At 45.9% G+C, this 18,987-nt stretch overlaps 1 protein-coding gene across 4 annotated transcripts in view; it reads left to right on the top strand.

Annotated features, from left to right (window-relative positions):
• The first annotated feature begins 680 nt into the window (after window positions 1–680).
• cilp2 (cartilage intermediate layer protein 2) overlaps window positions 681–18,987 on the top strand; it is a 46,530-nt gene continuing 28,223 nt past the window's right edge. For 2 of the 4 annotated variants that reach the window (XM_060846510.1, XM_060846507.1), the window contains exons 1-5: window positions 681–905; window positions 6,616–6,726; window positions 10,856–11,125; window positions 12,198–12,380; window positions 14,802–14,960. In XM_060846510.1, coding sequence (XP_060702493.1) covers window positions 833–905; window positions 6,616–6,726; window positions 10,856–11,125; window positions 12,198–12,380; window positions 14,802–14,960 — 796 coding nt within the window. In that variant the 5' untranslated portion in view covers window positions 681–832. The remainder of the gene's footprint in view (window positions 906–6,615; window positions 6,727–10,855; window positions 11,126–12,197; window positions 12,381–14,801; window positions 14,961–18,987) is intronic. The other 2 variants (XM_060846508.1, XM_060846509.1) reach the window with 2 other exon arrangements.

The raw sequence follows: 18,987 nt of genomic DNA, 5'->3' as shown, positions 1-18,987 counted from the left end.
TGTGTGTTCTTTCATGTCTACTCGCACAGTACATCTCAGTTTAATACATCACCCTCAGGGCAAGACCCCAGCTCTGACAGTGTAGCTCCTCCTGAGCACTGACCCTGGAGCATCCGCATGTACCTGCAGTGGGGCTTGAACCTACAATAGCATCGAGCCGAGAGCCAAAGCTTACACCTTCACAGTTGAACAGCATGCCAATAGCCACAGCAGCTTGACATCTGGATCCACTAGCAATCTTCTGAGGGAGAAGTGGGGGTCAGAAATTCACCCGACACTCCAGTACCCCTTTGGAATTTAGTTCTTGTTTTCCACTCACATACATGCAGGGCATTATAAATCAACTCCATCCCAACAGTTCATGCAAATGGGCACCACTGAGGCACAGCCAACTGTAACAAGAAAAAAAAACCCCAAACCGTGCCAAACTCCTGGAGTTTATCCTAAAAGAGTTGGCTCACTTCAGCCAGGTGGCAAAGAAAAACACTGTCTATGTTTTTTCTTCAAAACATTTGGGCGGGGGAGGTAGGGGTGGGTGGGGGTGGGTGGGGGGCTGGTGGAAGCTGGGTTTTAATTTCCACTTCCCACCCCCGCCTTCTCAGAGCTGGGAATGTGGACCCAACCCTTGGGCCAATCACACGGACTGAGAGAGCAATATAAAGCCAGAGCTGAGTGAAGAGAGCAGACAGTCAGAGCTCATACACCCCCAGTCCTGGGCCAGTCACAACATCTCCTGACCGCCGGACAGCGACAACACTTTTTACAAAGTTTGGTGGTGGGGGGAAAACCCCAAAAAAATCTAGAACATTAGAATAAAGAGTCAGTGGGAGAGATGAGAATGCAACTGGGAAAAGTTCCCTTGTTCCTTTCCCTCCTCGTCTTCCAGCAATCTGTTTCAGCTCAAGGTAAGGAAACTTTAAATGTTTGAAGTGATTTTAGAATCCTGAACGTTCACTCATTCATCCCCTTTAAGGGGATCCTGAATTCCTCGGATATCTGAGGCCAGCCCGGAAGGTTCCAGCTCAAGGTGTCTTATTGCTAATTGCTCATCAATGATTCCCTTCCCAGGCTCCCTGACCTGATGGGAATCGCTTCCTCTCCAACCCCCCTCTCCCGGGGGTTCACTGGGAGCTCTGTTCCCCGGCTCCTTTGCTCACTGGGACCGGGATGCTGCAGAGCTCAATCCAGGAGACACCGAGCTTTCTTCCCTTCCCAGTGAGCCCGGGCTGGCTGAGAGAGTCTTTGCTGAAAATGTGCCCGGCTCAGGGCAGGATCTGACTGCTCTGCGATGCCTTCCAAAGTCAAATAGCCGCCTGGGACTAGCGCGTGAATAATAAGCTCTGGGGAAAGGTGCTTCGATGCACATGACACACCCGGGATGTAGGGTTCCTGTGGCAGTATTATCAGACATTTGAATGGATCTCTTTAACTGGAGAATCCCTAGGTTGTGGGAGACCCTCTGAAGAGCATCCCCCCCTCCCAAAACCCCAGCCCTCTCACGCTGCATTTCCCACCTAACCTGCACATCTTTGGGTGACTGTGGGAGAACATTCAAACTCCATACACACAGTCGCCTGAGGCTGGGATCGAACCCAGGTCCCCGAGGCAGCAGTGCTAATCACTGAGCCATTGTACCAGCCCATGGTCATGTTCATGATGATCTCTCTCTCTCTCTGGACCTTCTGGGAGGCTGTAACACTGTATCCTGTATTCTGTTACCCTGATACACTTTGCACTTACCTCGGTGACAGCAATAAATCATTAATGTCCCTATCTCTGATCCAGGAGGTCAGGATTCAAGTCCCACCTGCTCCAATTGTGTGTAATAACGGGTAGGTTAGTTTTTTTTTAAAAAATGGGGCTAACTCACAGATGTCAGTCTCCACAGACACTGTCAAATCTGTTGAGTTTCTCCAGCATTTTCTGTTTTTAAAAAAAAGGGCTTAAGCGTAACACTGACTTGCCATAAATTAGATCTGTTTTGGTTTGAGGAAGTCGCAAGGGTAATAATTTGACTTGGTCAAAATTAGAATGGATTTTAAATAGGTCAGAATAATGACAGGCAGCGGGATACTTTTTGATGAGCAGTCCCAGTTGCAATACAAGGAAATAGCAACCATTCTGTGCACAACATGACGAGCTCATATCCTTAAACCAACACCATTAAAATATAGATATTTGTCAGGCCAGCAGGGAGACTCCAGTGTACCTGATCAAATAGTGTGAGGGCAGATAAAAAATTAGGTCTGCAGATGCTGGAGATCACAGCTGCAAATGTGTTGCTGGTCAAAGCACAGCAGGCCAGGCAGCATCTCAGGAATAGAGAATTCGACGTTTCGAGCATAAGCCCTTCGGGCTTATGCTCGAAACGTCGAATTCTCTATTCCTGAGATGCTGCCTGGCCTGCTGTGCTTTGACCAGCAACACATTTGCAGCTGAGGGCAGATAAAGCCTTGGGTTTACTGTCTCATCTGAAAGACAGCGCCTCCCACAGTGCAGTTCTGGGATTACTAGCTCAAAGTCTCCAGTGGAATTTGAATCTCCAACCTTCAGAATTCCAAGTCAAAATTAGCCACAATCAACCAAATCGCCAATCTTTGAGGTTCTCTTTTTCACATTGCAGTGTCAGTCTCTCAATATTTTGGTAACCTGCAAGTCATTGGTTCAAATTTCTTACAAGGGACACAGGAGGAATTAATGTCCCAGTTAAACTTGCGCTGTCTCTCAGCCCTCTGTTTCTAGTTTTCTAAAGAAGAGGAATTTGGGTTCTCACAGAGCCTTGAGGAGGTCCCAAAACCTTTCACAGATACTGCTGTCATTTTTACGGAGCACATTTACTGTGGAAACTGTAGAAAAATGCAGGAAACAATTTGCAAACAGTAAGATCCCACAAGTAGCAATTAGATTATGATCAGACAGATTAATAACCATTAAACGCATTGATTACTTACTGTTTTAATGGGGCCCAGATCACTCAAAGGATTGATATGTCGGAACAACCTTTTTATAGAGAAGCTCTTAGTTCAGTTCCTTGTGGGGTAACTGCAGTCTTTAACTGTGTTTAAAGTGGGCAGTTGGTCATGTTGAGCAAAAAGCAATAACCAATTAGAAATTTGAATTTTAAACAAAAAAAGATACAGAACAGCAGATGCTGGAAATCAGAAACGAAAACAGAAATTGCTGGGAAAATGCAGCAGGTCTGGCAGCAAATGTGGAGAGAAAGCATATTTAACGTTTTAGGATTTAGTTCTGAAGCAGAGTCGCAGGACCTGAAATGTTAATTATGCTTTCTCTTTACAGATACTGCCAGGTCTGCTGAGTTTTTCCAGAAACTTCTATTTTTGCTAGAAATTTGAATTGAACCCCATTTCTAAAATGAGCTTGAACTCTCAACTTGAGTTTATTCTGGCAGAAAGAGCTGTGTTTGCTGAATGAAATAAAGCCTGATGTGCAGACAAAGTTGAATAATCAATTTAGAATCCTGCACTTTTAAAACTCCTTAACTGGATGGGAATCACTTGGGGGCTTCCTAGGTTCATGAAAGGTGCTATATTAATGCAACTCTTTCTCTTTTACTTGATTTACGTGTTTATACTCTTTTGGATCTGCTTGGAGTGGTGCGGAGGTTACAGTTTGTGCTGCACACAGGGTGCTATATAAATATAGCTGCAGGTCAGAAGGAAGCTGGAAACAATGAGGCAGAAAGGTCACCAGACAGAACGCTCATACTTGTTGTATAGTGGAGCACTTTGGCAGTGCAACCATGTATTACCAGTGGGTACAGGTTAATCACACTCACACAAGCTCAGTTCACACGGAGATGGTGGCTAGAGTGTTTTCGCTTCGTTTTGAGTTCTGCCGAAGATACTCTCTCACTGGGAGAGTAAGGAGATTCCTCCCAGAGACTGAGCAGATGGGAGAAGCCACATTGGGGTGGGATGGTGGCTGAGGAAGTGGCAGTTGCAATGGTGGGAATTCCAGGATCAGCTCCACCATCAGGATGGATCAGAAATAGTCATAGAGCTGTACAGCACAGAAACAGACCATTCAGTCCACCTCATCCATGCCAACCAGATATCCTAAATCAATTTAGTCCCATTTGGCCCATATCTCTCTAAACTCTTCCTATTCATACACCCATCCACATGCCTTTTAAATATTGCAATTGTACCAGGCTCCATCACTTCCTCCAGCAGCACATTCCATACACACATCACCCTCTGTGTGAAAAAGTTGTCCCTTAAGTTCTTTTTTGAATCTTTCCTCTCTCACCCTAATCGTATGCCTTTAGTTTGGATTCCCCCACCCAGGGAAAAGTCCAATCCATACCCCTCAAAATTTTATAAACCTCTATAATGTCACCCCTCAGCCTCCGACGCTCCAGGGAAAACAGTCCCAGCCTGTTCAGCTTCTCCCTATAGCTCAAACCCTCCAACCCTGGCAACGTCGTTGTAAATCTCTTCTGAACCCTTTCACGTTTCAACACCCTTCCAATAGCGGGAAATCTTCAGATAGAGGAGGAATTGGAATCTTTTTGCATTTGTCTGCCTACAGCGACCCTTCAGCCAGATCAAAAGGTGACAAATCTCTGAAATGAGGCAAATCATCCCCACTACTTACTTGAGGGCAATTAGGGATGGGCAATAAATGCTGGGTCAGGAGATGGAGAAATAAGAAGTTGGATGAGGGTGACCGTAAAGCAATCCGTCTTATTCACATTCAAATGCTTCAGTCATGCCTCTTTGTTAGAGAAGGCTGCTCTTGTCCAATCAGACCCTAACAACATCCTGGAGTTCACCAATAACCAGAACTGAACTAGACCAACCACAAAATACTGCAGTTACAAAATTACGTAGGACCCTCCTGTGAAGCACTTCACAGGAGGCTCCCAAGCACTGAGGATGTCACCCAGACAGGGGACGAAACGTCTGCAACACAAACTCCCAGCTCGGCGAACAGAACCACAACAACGAGCACACGAGCTACAAATCTTCTCCCAAACTTTGAGCTACAAAATTACATCAAAGGCTAGGGATTCTCTGGTGAGTAACTCACCTCCTGACTCCCCAAAGTCTGTCCACTATCTACAAAGTTAAAAATCACCCCACACCAGGTTATAGGGTGGCATTGTGGCTCAGTGGTTAGCACTGCTGCCTTACAGCACCAGGGACCTGGGTTCGATTCCAGCCTTGGAGAACTTTCTGTGTGGAGTTTGCACATTCTCCCTGTGTCTATGTAGGTTTCCTCCCATAGTCCAAAGATGTATTGGTCAGGTGAATTGGCCATGCTAAATTGCCTGTAGTAGTCAGGGATGTGTAGGTTAGGTGCATTAGTCAGAGGGGAATGGGTCTGGGAGGGTTACACCTGCTGGACCAAATGGCTTGTTTCCATACTGTAGGGATTCTACTGTCCAACACCAGCACCTCCACATCATCACCATCTACAAGAACAAGTCAGGAGTGTGGTGAATACTCCCCACTTGCCTGGATGGGGGCAGCTCCAACAACACTCAAGGAGCTTGATACCATCCAAAGCAAAGCAGACCACCACATCCACTTCCCCCCCCCACCCACCCACTGACACCAAGTGTGTACCATCTACAAAATGCACTGCTCAATAAGCAGCAGAGAGACTGCGAGGAGATAGGACTGTTTCCCTTATAGTAGGGACTGCTGAGCAGATTGAAATCAGGATGGAATTTGAAAGGGCCTAGCCAGAAATTACTTCGGCTGGAAGGAAGGTCAGTCGCCAGATGTACAATCAGTTTTAGGTGCTTGGCAAAAGTACCAGAGAGGAGATAGAATTTTATTTTTTACAGAGGGAGTTGTTGTGTTCTGGAATGTACTGCCTGAATTAGGGATGAAAGCAATTCAAGAGAAAATTTCACAACTGAACTGGATAAATACTTGAAGTTCAAATTTTGCACAGCTATGAGAAAAAGAACAGGGAAGAGGAGAACCAATTGGAATCTCTTTCAAAGAACCAGCACAGGTATGAAAGGCTGAATGGCCTCCTCATGAAAGAATCTGTGAAGATGTTAATTTACTCACTTGGTCCTATTTCTGAGCTGGTAGAAACTCACTGGGTTCAAAGAGAATGATTACAACACTGACAAAGGCCATTTGACTAATGAAGGGCTGATGAAGGGCTTTTCCTCGAAACGTCTATTTTCCTGCTCCTCGGATGCTGCCTGACCTGCTGTGCTTTTCCAGCACCACTCTAATCTTGACTGTGATCTCCAGCATCTGCAGTCCTCACTTTCACCCATTTGGCTCATTGTTTACACCAGTTTTCTGAATGAGCAATTCAGATACAGCACAGGGTTAGATACAATGCCCTCCACCATCAAGCACTCCCAGGATAGGGACAGCACAGGGTTAGACACAGAGTAAAACTATTTGTACGTGAGGATATATGTCGATCCGTACACAAGAATTTAAAAGACACTCTTGGTATTTTAATCGAGTCTTTGGAGGATGTTTTAAAGCTTCCACCTGCAACATGTGCAGAGGTTGTGACCCCCAGCTCCTGGTCACTTTACAGCTGTGTGGGTGATCCTATTCTGTCGTGGGTCTTATATCTTAATCAACGCTTTCTGAAATTCTCTATTTCTAGCAGCAGTTTCTGCAGCTGCGGAACCGAATCAGGCCAGAATCCAGAAATGGGAGCAGGTTCGGAGGAGGAATCGGAAACCAGGTGACAATAAAGTTCAGCACCTGAACCCAGGTAAAGGCAATCCCGAGCTCCCTCACTATTCCATTATCAACATCCCAGCCCCAGATTCCAACCCTCACTAAAACGCACAGCCACTGTACCTGGGAAGCAGGCAGCATGGGAACAGGAAATCCAAAAAAACAAAACGACATCTAAATATTGCACATTCTGGAAGGATGAAATTAAGACTAACTATATTGATAATACTTAGCAGGTATTATCTTTATAAAGAGAAACAGAATTAATGTTTGTGTGGGATCATAACTGGGAAATATTCCCTTAAAGGTGGAAGAGCTTTAGTAGACCATTGAGTCCACTTTGTCATTCAGTGAGATCATGACTGATCTGATAATCCTCAACTTCATTTTCCTGCCCTTTTCCCCCTTAAACCCTTACTGATTAAAAATCAGCTGAGAGAGATGGTCTTGATGATAAGCTGAGAGAGGTAAGTACTCAGTAGGCTGCTAATGGGGAGGGTAAGTGACATAGAGGAGGGTGATCACGTTCTGGAATTATTAAACATGGTGTTGACTCCTGAAGGCTGTAATGTGCCTTGGCAGAGCATAAGGTGTTAAGACCACCAGACATAGGAGCAGAAATCAGGCCATTCAGCCCAAAGAGTCTGCTCTGCCATTCAATCATGACTGCTAGCTTTCTCAACCCCATTCTCCTGCTTTATCCCTGTCTCCCTCGAACCCTTTGACAATCAAGAAGCTATCTATCTAATCTTAAATATACTCAATGACCTGGCCTCCACAGCTTTCCGTGGCGAGTGAATTCCATAGATTCACCACTCCCTGGCTGTTGCTCCTCCAAATTGCACTGAGATTCTCTGGAGCACTGCAGTAAGCTTGACAGAGATGCTGACGAGGGAACACGGTGGGAGGTGTTGAAGAGGCAGGGAACTGGGAGCTTCAGATCACTTTCACAGAGTGAGGGTACAATTCCACAAAGTGGTAGCCTAGTTGGTGTTTCACCCCCCCCCAGTGTCGAGGAGACCACACTGTGAGCAGTGAATACATTCAACTGGATTGAGTGAAGCGCAGGTAAAGTTGGGGCCCCTGGATACTGAGGAGGGAGGGGGTAAATGGGCAGGTGTTACATCCTCAGCGATTGCAGGGGAAGGTGCTGTGGGGGAGGTGTTGGTAACGGAGAAGGAGTGGAATATGTCTGGTGGTGGCATCTTGCTGGAGATGGCAGCAATGGCGGCTGATGACCTTTAGATGCTGAGGTGGCGAGGTTAGAGGTGAAGACCAGAGGACCCTTAAGGGCGTGAGGGCAGAAGTATAGGAAATGGGTAAACATGGCTGAGTGACTGGGAAACAGTGTCTACAGGAGGTGTGAACGGTGGGATTTGGAATAGTGGCCATTATTTGAGCTCTTGAAACAATGTGGGACATGGTTTAAATTTTAGCTCCTACTCCTAGGTGCAGGATTTTATTCGGAGTATTTCTACAAGGATTTCTTGACAATAGCAGTGACTCAGCCCAGGCTGCTTCACTGAGATGTTTTCAGTTTTCATGGCAGAGAAAGAGCAGCAGCAGAGAGAGGGAGAGAATATCTCTGGGAAGTGTGACAGATTGACAGCTCCCATACACTAACAGTTCACTCGCCCATCAACAGCAAAGTAGGTCGCTGGGCTACCACACCATGCCCCCTCGCTTTGAACTGTATCCAGTACTGACGGCAGCCGGTGATGGTGTCGTCAGCATGCCCAGTCAATGACCTACATTTCCCTTCATTTCTTCTGTCTTTATTTTGTTTTTCTGACTCCCAGCTGGGGCACGTCTCGATTATTCACCCGTCACCTGAGACTGTGATTATACATCAGCCATTCAAATGTTTAGCCAAACACAAGCACTTGACATTTCAATGCCAAAAGAGCAATTCTGCTTAGAAATTGTGGAAAACAAAAATCAAATCACTTCGAGGAGAAAAAATCCCCAGAAAAACAAAGAACTGCAGATAGCACTTTGAATGTTGTTCTGATCACAGACGTTTAAATAAATTTAATCCCAAGCTGTCCCAGTCCTTGGAGGGTTTGAAGACAGTGTAAAGAGAGCTTTACCCTGTATCTAACCCTGTGCTGGCCCTGTCCTGGGAGTGTCTGGATACTGTGTAGAGAGAGCTTTACCTGTAGCTAATGTTGTTATAATCTCTGGGTCTCTCTCCAGCTCTGCACTGTCCTTTCCCCTTTGTGGATTAGTGGTGCTGGAAGAGACTGCTGTGCTCTGCCAGTCCCACTGATCCAGAATCTGGTTTCCAGCATCCGCCGTCATTGTTTTCACCTCCTTTCCCCTTTGTTGCCCAGTCTGGAGCCCTAAACATTAGTCCCATACCCTGTCCTTCAATATCTGTCACTTGAATTGGACAGGCTCCTGCAGACTGAACTGAGTCCCTGACCTTGAGCTTCTCTCTCTGTCCCTGTTCAATGTGTCGCCCTCCTGGAGCATTCAGTGCGATGTTTTCAGACTCTCGTCTTGTTTCTCTGATTAACAAACAGACCATAGGGTGCGTACTCCTTGAAAGTGGAGTCACAAGATGGACAGGGTGGTGAAGAAGGCGTTTAGCATTGGTCAGTGCTTTAAGTATAGGAATTGGGAGAGTATGTTGTGGCATTACGGGACACTGGTTAGACCCCTTTTAGAAAACTGTGTTTAATTCTGGTCTCTCTGCTATGGGAAGAATGTTATTAAACACAAAATGATTTGGAAAAGATTTACAAGGATGTTGCTGGATTGGAGAGTTTGAGCTACAGGGAGAAGCTGAACAGGCTGGGACTGTTTTCCCTGGAGCATTGGAGGCTGTGGGGTGACCTTAGAGGCTTATAAAATCATGAAGGGCATAGATAGAGTAAAAAAAATCTTTTCCCCAGGGTGGAGGACTCCAGAACTAGAGGGTGTAGGTTTAAGATGAGAGGGAAAATATTTGTAAGGGACACTTTTTCACAGAGGTTGGCATGTGTATGGAATGAGCTGACGGAGGAAGTGGTAGAAGCTGGTACAATTGCAGCATTTAAAAGGCATCTGGATGGATATATGAATAGGAAGGGTTTAGAGGGATATGGGCCATGTCCTGGCAGGTGGGATTAGATTAATTTGGGATATCTGGTCAGCATGGAAGAGTTGGACTGAAGGGTCTGTTTCTGTGCTGTACCTATCTATGATTCTAGTATCACAGCTCCCTACACTGAAGGACATTTCGTTTGTACTTGAATGAATGTGACTAGCCCTTTCTGTACACGGCTGATCCCGCATCAGGATTATGTAAAGTTGGCTGCATGTGGAATATTGACCAGGACACTCTTGAGCTTCCCAAGAATTTCATCTTAGAGTGCCATAATCACTTGGAACACCAGAGGGAGTCTGGGTTTAATTCCTCATCAAAAGGAGAGTGCCTCAGACAGTGCAGCACTCCCCTCATTGGATCACACCAAGATCTGTCTGTGATAACCACTGAGAAAAACTAATGTGTATTGGACAGGGTTTAGTTTCTCCTTCGTTGTGGCTCAGTTGGTACTATTCCTTTCCTTGCCATCAGAAGGTCCTAGGTTCAACTCCTAATCCAGCATTGTAAATGTAAGGTTCAAGGCTAACACAGAGTCATAGTCATACAGCACAGGAACAGACCCTTCGGTCTAACCAGACCATGCTGACCAGAATCTCAAACTAAACTAGTCCCACCTGCCTGCTCCTGGGTGAACTGTTAAATCTAGGGCAGTCAGGTGGATGTGAAATATCCTTATGGCAGTATTTTATCGTACAGCTGGGGTTTTTCCCTCACGTCCTGACCAATATTTATCCTGCAGCAAAAAAAAACCCAATGTTCTGAGGAAGAGTCACTGAACCTGAAATGTTAACCTTGCTTTCTCTCCACAGATGCTGCCAGACCTGCTGAGGTTTCCCAACAATTTCTTTTTTATCCCTCATCAAATGTCTCAAAATCAGACATGGTCTGGTTGCTGTCATGTTGCTGTTTGTGGGATCTTGTTGTGCACACCTTGGCTGCCTCGTTTCCTGCTTACAAAAATGATGACTCTTTCCAAAGCGATTGATTGGCTATAAAGCACTTTCAAGATGTGGTGACAGGCGATACAGAAATGCAAGTCTTAACAACTTGGCATTTTTTGCTTTGGGCACAGAAGTGACGGAGTGGACGTCCTGGTTCAACATCGATCACCCCGGTGGGAATGGAGACTTTGAACGTTTGGAAGCCATCCGCTTTTATTACCGGGAACGGGTGTGCGCCCGGCCACGGTCTATCGAGGCCCGTACGACGGAATGGGTGAAGGCAGAACAAACTGGCGAGGTTGTCCATTACAGCCCAGACAAGGGCTTCTGGTGCATCAACAAAGAGCAGCCAGAGGGCAGGATCTGCTCCAATTACCACATCCGCTTCCAATGTCCTGTGGGTAGGTGGCATCTCTCCTGATCCCAGAACCCTGACCAACATTCCTTTTCAATGTCCTTTTCTCTCTCTTTCCTTCTTCTGCCCAACCTAAGATCCCCAGCTCCTTGCCGTGATCATCTCTCTACAACTTGTTTTTAAAGAAAGCAACTACATTTACTCATGAATTATGAATGTTATGTTTGAATCAATTAATTGAATAAAATAATTGGATACTTTGTGTGATGATATGCTGAGGGTGATATTTCCAACTTTACAGTTTCTAGGTTGCAGCTGTACAAGAACACCTTCTTCCCCATTATCAGATTACGAATGGACCTCTTATAGATTACATTGATCTTTCTCTGCACCTTCTCTGTTATATTCTGCATTCTGTTCTATTTCCCTGATGTGCTTATATAAGATATGAATTGTCTGGTGAGCAGGCAAAACCATACGTTTCACTGTATTTCAGTACACGTGACATTAATAAATCAAATCAAGGTGGTGCATAGTTTACATCTCTCCTCAATACAAAGTTGACACTAAGTTCTCTACATATATCATGTTTATTCTCAATGCTTTATCATGTCTGCTCCATGCTACAGTTCTGGCTTCCAGCTCTTCCTACAGCTTCTTTATTTCTGAGTTCATTCAACTTAATTAATCAGACCCAAGGAGACACAATATTAAACAATGCAGTTTAAACTTTTGTGGTATAGTGGTAGTGTGTGTTCTGGATGAGAAACAGGGGTAAAAAGTGAGGTCTGCAGATGCTGGAGATCAGAGCTGAAAATGTGTTGCTGGTTAAAGCACAGCAGGTTAGGCAGCATCCAAGGAACAGGAAATTCGACGTTTCGGGCCATTCCTGATGAAGGGCTCTGGCCCGAAACGTCGAATTTCCTGTTCCTTGGATGCTGCCTAACCTGCTGAGAAACAGGGGATCAAGTCCCAACTACTCCAGAAGTGTGTAACAGTGTCTTTGAGGGAGCTGATTAGAAGATGTTGTGAACACTGATATGGGGGGAGCGGCTATGATGGCTGGCTCCGTGTTAGAACTTGACCTCACCGCCTTGTTTGTGAACTCTTTTTCTCAGTTCAAGCCTATTGGTCAAACTGGTCAGCGTGGAGCTCGTGCTCAGTGACCGCGTGCGGTCACTCGGGGATCCAAGCTCGCCAGCGCACCTGCACAAACAACATGCGGTTCCGTTTCATCATGGCTCCGAAATGCAAGGGCAAGGCCATTGAGCGGCGAGACTGCAGCACCGAACCTTGTCGGGGTAAGAGCTAAGCACACTCCACCCACTGAGCCATTGTCCACCCACCCATTCACTCATCCACCCATCCGACTATCCGTTTGCCCATCCATTCAGAGCGATGTGTCAGAATTAGAGAAACCATAGTGACAGTTTTCCTCTGACACACAGTCTCAGGTTCCAGCCTGATCCACCATTCAACCAGTTCCTGCTTATTTTGGAACTTAACTCCATCTACCCGCCAGGGTTTCACATTCCTTCACACCTTTAACTAACTGCATTCTGATTTCCTGTTTTCTGACTGTAAGGGACCTGCCTTTGCCAATCTTTTTCTTGTCCCAGCTTTTACAATCGAATCGGTAACTTCGGGCCAGCATGAAGCACTGTGCAAGTTCTCACTGTGTTGACCCTGGTAGATACATCACAGGTAGGTAAGACTCTGAGAAGGGACTGAGTGGGTTAATTTAGACCATAGACCATAAGAAATAGGAACAGGAGTAGGCCATTCAGCCCCTCAAACCTGCTGCTACATTCAGTATGTGGGTGATTCTCTTACTGGTTAAAGATGAACAGTTATTCTGGAGCACAGGTGTACTGGGTATCTTGTACACAGTTCACTCTAGGCTCGTGGGCAGGTAACCAACCACCAGGTAAACAAAATCTTAACTTTTCTCTCCCGGCCTAGGTCCTAAACTCAGGAATTAAGAACATCACGATTAGTGGCTGGAAAGGATTATTCAGGCCCTCAAGACCATCTGCCTTTCAATATAATCATTGCTGACTGCACTTTCCTACCTATCCCCATAACCCTTGTCCCCCTTATCAATCAAAAACCTGCCTAATGCTGCCTTGATTAGACTCAATAATCCAACCTCCCATTTTCTGAAGGTCCTCTGAGAGAAGTAATACCTCCTTCATCTAAAGGATTTACTCCGTGCCTCTGACTTCCTCAGGGTGTAGGGCTGTCTGTGTTTTATTTAGTACGTTTTCTGAGGCTTCCGCACTCAATTACTGCTTTCATAATTTCTGAACCGCTCCTCTTGCCTGGCCCTCAGGTTAAACTCACCACTGTCCACCTGCTCCCCTTTCTCTTTCCCATTCACATTGAATGTGAGGATTCTGACTTCATCATTATTATCCCTGTTAAATTTGGAGACATTAGTGTTGGAGATTGAGGAGAAATCAGAAATGTACAAGCTATGGCAGGTATGGATAAAATAGTCTAAGGGAAATTGTACTCAGTGGTTGATTATGAGGGAAGGACAGATGTCAGGCTTTGGGTGAGGAGGGCGATATGAGGAAGGATTTTGTTACGCAGTGAGTGGGAATGACCTTGAGTGGTGTTTAGTGGTGGTGGAAGTGACGATAATTGATTTTTAAAAGGAAACTGGATGAACACTGGGGGACCTCAATAAGGGAGGTGATGTTCTAGTAGTATGATCACTACAACATTCATCTAGAGACCCAGGCAATGTTCTGGGGACCTGAGTTGGCCCGATGGTGTAATTTAAATTCATTTTTAAAAAAATCTGGTGTCATGGGTTAACAGTAACATGAAACTGTTTTCGATTATTGGGGGAAAAACCCACCTGGTTCAACCATTCCCTTACCTGGTCTGGCCTACACTTGACTCCACACCCGTAGCAATGTGTTTGGCTCTTAACTGCCCTCTGGATAATTAAGGACGAGCAATAAATGTTGGCCTAGCCATTGACACCCACAACCCATGAATGAATAAAACAAGCTACATGGAGAGTGTGGGACCATAGTGCTCCCTCTACACTGTATGGCTGCTCAATGCTCTGCTCCCAGCAGCATGGTGTCCTGTTGTGGACACAGATCTCCACATAGTGGCAGAAACAATTACCAGGAGAGTAGCAGCGCTGCACCAAGGATCAGCATGGATTTGATGGGCTGAATGACCTCTTTTTATGTACTGTAACAACTCTATGGCTCTAAGATCTTGCTCCTTCCCTCTATAAGACTTCTTTAAAACTCTTTGTTAAAAATCACACAACTCCAGGTTTTTGTCCAATGGGTTTATTTGGAAGCACTAACTTTGGGAGCAGTGCTCTGAAAGCTAGTGCTTCCAGATAAAACTGTTGGATGATAACCTGGTGTTGTGTGATTTTTAACTTTGCCCACTCCAGTCCAACACCAGCTCCTCTAAACTAAAACTCATTGACCAAGCTTTTGGTCACCTTGCGTGGCTCAGTATCAAACTTTAGTCTGCTCATTGCTCATGTGAAATGCTCTGGGGTGGTTTACTACATTTCAAGGTGCCACATGAATGCACATTGTTGTTTTGCTGCTATGACGTATCCAGCACCCCCTCCTCCCTAGCCCCCTCGATTAAATTTATGAGTACTGTTTTGAAACGATGTGCTGATTTCACTTTCCTTCCCTCTGCCCTCTGCCCTCTGACACCACCCTCTGATCTTGAAGAGGCCCATTGGACAGCCTGGGGCCCATGGAGCGCGTGTTCGGTCTCGTGTGGAACAGGTCACATCCTGCGTCGCCGAAGCTGCGTCCAAACCCCAGAAAGGACGACTTGCATTGGCCGGCCAGTTGAAGTCCAGAAGTGCAGCCACACTCCTTGTGCAGGTAAAGAACATGATCTAAAAACATGGGCAGGGCTTGTACAGTTAATGGTGAGGCCTTGTGTAGTGCTGTAGAACAGCGGGACCTAGGGGTGCAGATACATAATTCTTTGAAGCTAGCATCACAAATAGACAGGGTGGCTAAGAAGACATTTAACACATTTGCCTTCATTGCTCAGTCCTTTGAGTACAGGAATTGGGAAGTTAGGTTGAGGTTGTACAGGACATTGGTGAGGCCTCTTTGGAGTACTGTGCCCTGTTCTGGTCTCCCATTTGTAGGAAGGAAGGTATTAATCTGGCGAGGGTTCCGAAGAAGGTATGGAAGGTTTGAGTTATAAAGAAAGGTTGGGAAATTTTTCCACTGGAGAGTAGGAGATTGAGAAATGACTCTATGGAGGTTTATAAAATCATGAGGGGTATAGATAGGGTTAATACAAAGGAAATTGCAACACAGGAACAGGTCCTTCCAAGCCTGCACCGATCAAATCCTCTATCTAAACCTGTCGCCTATTTTCTAAGGATCGGTATCTCTCTGCTCCCTGCCCATTCATGTATCTCTCTAGATACAGCTTAAATGACACTATCGTTCCCGCCCCTACCACCTCCACTGGCAACGCATTTCAGGCAATCACCACCCTCTGCATAAAGACCACTCCTCGTATATCTCCCTTGAATTTTCCCCTCTCTCCGTGAACCCCTGACCCCGAGTAATTGAGTCCCTCACTCTGGGGGAAAAAGCTTCTTGCTATCCACCCTGTCTATACCTCTCATGATTTTATAGACCTCAATCAGGTCTCTCTCAATCTCCATCTTTTAATTAAAATAATCCTAATCTACTCAACCTCTCTTCATAGCCAGCATCCTCCATACCAGGCAACATCCTGGTGAATCTCCTCTGCACCCTCTCCAAAGCATCCACATCCTTTGGATAATGTGGTGACCAGAACTGTATGCAGTATTCCAAATGTGGCCGAACCAGAATCTTATCCAACTGTAACATGACCTGCCAACTCTTGTACTCAATACCCCATCCGATGAAGGAAAGCATGCCATATGCCTTGTTGACCACTCTATTGACCTGCGGGGTCACCTTCAGAGTACAATGGACCTGAACACCCAGATCTCTCTGTACATCAATTTTCCCCAGGACTTTTCCATTTACCCTATCGTTTGCTCTTAAGTTGGATCTTCCAAAATGCGTCACCTCGCATTTGCCTGGAGTGAACTCCATCTGCCATTTCTCCAACCAACTCCTATCTATCTATACTCTGCTGTATCTTCTGACAATCCCCTTCACTACCTAATACTCCACCAATCTTAGTGTCATCTGTGGATTTGTTAATCAGACCATCTATACCTTCCTCCAGATCATTGATGTATATCACAAACAGCAGTGGTCCCAGCACGGATCCCTGTGGGACACCACTGCTCACAGCTCTCCATTTTGAGAAACTCCCTTCCATTACTACTCTCTGTCTCCTGTTGCCCAGCCTGTTCTCTATCCATCTAGCTAGTATACCCTGGAGTCCATGTAACTTCGCTTTCTCCATCAGCCTACCATGGGGAGTTTTACCAAACACCTTACTGAAGTCCAATGTATATGACATCTACAGCCCTTCTTTCATCATCACAGTATGGTGTTCAGCATCTTTTGCCTAGGATGGGGGATTTCAAGTTTAGGGGGCACTTTTTTAAGGTGAGGGGAAAGATTTTAAGAAGACTTGAGGGCCTGTGGGCGGTTTGTGTGTGGACTGAGCTTCCTGAGGAAGCGGCGGGTATGGGTACAATTACAATGTTTAAAAGACAATTTGATAAGGACATGAATAGGAACAGTTTGGAAGGATATGGCCCAGGAGCAGACAGATGGGATTAGTTTAGTTTGGGATTATGTTTGGCATGGACTGTTTGGACTGAAGGGTCTGTTTCTGTGCTGTATGACTCTGTGACCGTATGGACAAGGTTGGTCTTGTAGCCTCTTTCTTTCCTTCAGGCCACCCCTAGTGCATTTCGCGTCCCTGAAGGTCTTGTTATTGGAAAGTATGGTACCTGCTGTGATGTGGCAACACACTGGTGCTCAGCACGATCCAAAAACTGAGTCACTTAATGATACAGAACTTGAGTATTGTTGTGAAAAGATACATTTTGTTTAAGCTTTTCACTTTGCACTCATCAGGCCAATTTGCAAGTAAATGGGAAACAACATTTTATACTATATGAGAAGGTAATGTTGATAGGTTGATTGACAATGAACTCAAACTGGCAGATGCGTTCATGTGTAGAATGATTAGATTAGATTACTTACAGTGTGGAAACAGGCCCTTCGGCCCAATAAGTCCACACCGACCCGCATACCACTCAGACCCATATACCTACATTTACCCCTTGACCTAACACTACAGGCAGTTTAGCATGGTCAATTCACCTAACCTGCACATTTTTGGATTGTGGGAGGAAACTGGAGCACCCAGAGGAAACCCACACAGACACGGGGAAAATGTGCAAACTCCACACAGACAGTTGCCTGAGGCGGGAATTGAACCCAGGTCTCTGGCGCTGTGAGGCAGCAGTGCTAACCACTGTGCCACCATGCCGCATTACCTGAGGACTGTAAGAATTTCTTTGGCAATCAGAGTAAGATTGTCAGTCATGGTTTGTACTCGGAATTGCTTAGTCCCCTGTTTGCAGACCGAAAGAACATGTACACAGAGTGCATCTATTTCAACTCCACAAAACAGGGGGCGACCATTCACTGGCCAATTCTCAGGACAATGCCCCGTGTCAACCTGCCTGGTTTAAATTTAAACAAAGCTTTGCTGTTAACTGTCTCTCATCACCTAACTGGCACATTCTCCATGGCAACACTTCTATCCATGGAAGCATTCAAGAGGGCCTTGTTTCTGTTCGAATGATCATCCGATGTGCAAGGCTCTGGGGAAAAGGCAGAAGAATGGCGCTCGGTTAAAATGCTCATTTGATGAGCTGGAACAGAGATGATGGGCTGAATGGCCTCCTCCTTTATGGTAACCTTGCTGTGACTCTCAGCTGAGAGGGAGCTTTAATTTTGACTGGAAAATGTTTCATTCTCCGATGCAAAATACTCCACTCCAGGTCATCCTGGAACGGCAGAGGTGGCAGGAAACCAGGTTATGCCCACATTGTCACCCTAAGATTCGGCCAAACCTGCCTGAGATTGTGAAGCTGGTCAATGACCTCCTGATAGCGTGGTCAATGACCTCCTGATAGCGATGTTGAGGGAGATAGCAACTTCCGTGAGGCATTGATAGAAACACAAGTGTGGGTTCAATTCCCGCATTAGCTGAGGTTTCTCTCTCTCTTCTCTCCTCGTGCCTCTCTCTCCCTCTCTCCTCCTGTGTGATAGTAATAACACTGAAAATGTAGCTCCTGCATTAAATCTCAACAAGGCAGAAAGAGGCCATTCAACCCATATATTCTACACTGACCGGCTCAGTGATGAGCACTGCTGCCTCACAGCGCCCTGGACCCGGGTTCAATTCCACCCTCGGGCGACTGACTGTGTGGAGTTTGCACGTTCTCCCCGTGTCTGCGTGGGTTTCCTCTGGGTGCTCCGGTTTCCTCCCACAGTCCAAAGATGTGCAGGTCAGGTGAGTTGGACATGCTAAATTGCCCGTAGGGTTCAGGGAGGTGTAGGGTTGGTGCATTAGCCAGAGGCAAATATAGAGTAATGGGTTTGGGTGGGAGACACTTTGGAGGGTCGGTGTGGACTTGTTGGGCCGAAGGGCCTGTTTCCACACTGTAGAGAATCTAAATTCAAGGCCAAACAGCATTCCACGCAGATCCACCCCCCAATATTATCTGCATTTCCCATAGCTAATTCACCTAGCCTGCACATTTCTCGACACTGAGGCAACTTAGCATGGTCAATCCACCCTGACCTGAGCATCTTTGGACTGTAGGAGGAAACCTGCACAGACATGGGGAGAATGTGCCAACTACAAACAGACAGTTGCCCGAGGTTGGAACCGAGCCCAGGTTCCTGGCGCTGTGAGGCA

This window comes from Hemiscyllium ocellatum, chromosome 28 (assembly GCF_020745735.1).
Source record: "Hemiscyllium ocellatum isolate sHemOce1 chromosome 28, sHemOce1.pat.X.cur, whole genome shotgun sequence".
In the NCBI taxonomy this organism is placed as follows: Eukaryota; Metazoa; Chordata; class Chondrichthyes; order Orectolobiformes; family Hemiscylliidae; genus Hemiscyllium; species Hemiscyllium ocellatum.
This window is presented reverse-complemented; position numbering and strand designations above follow the sequence as displayed.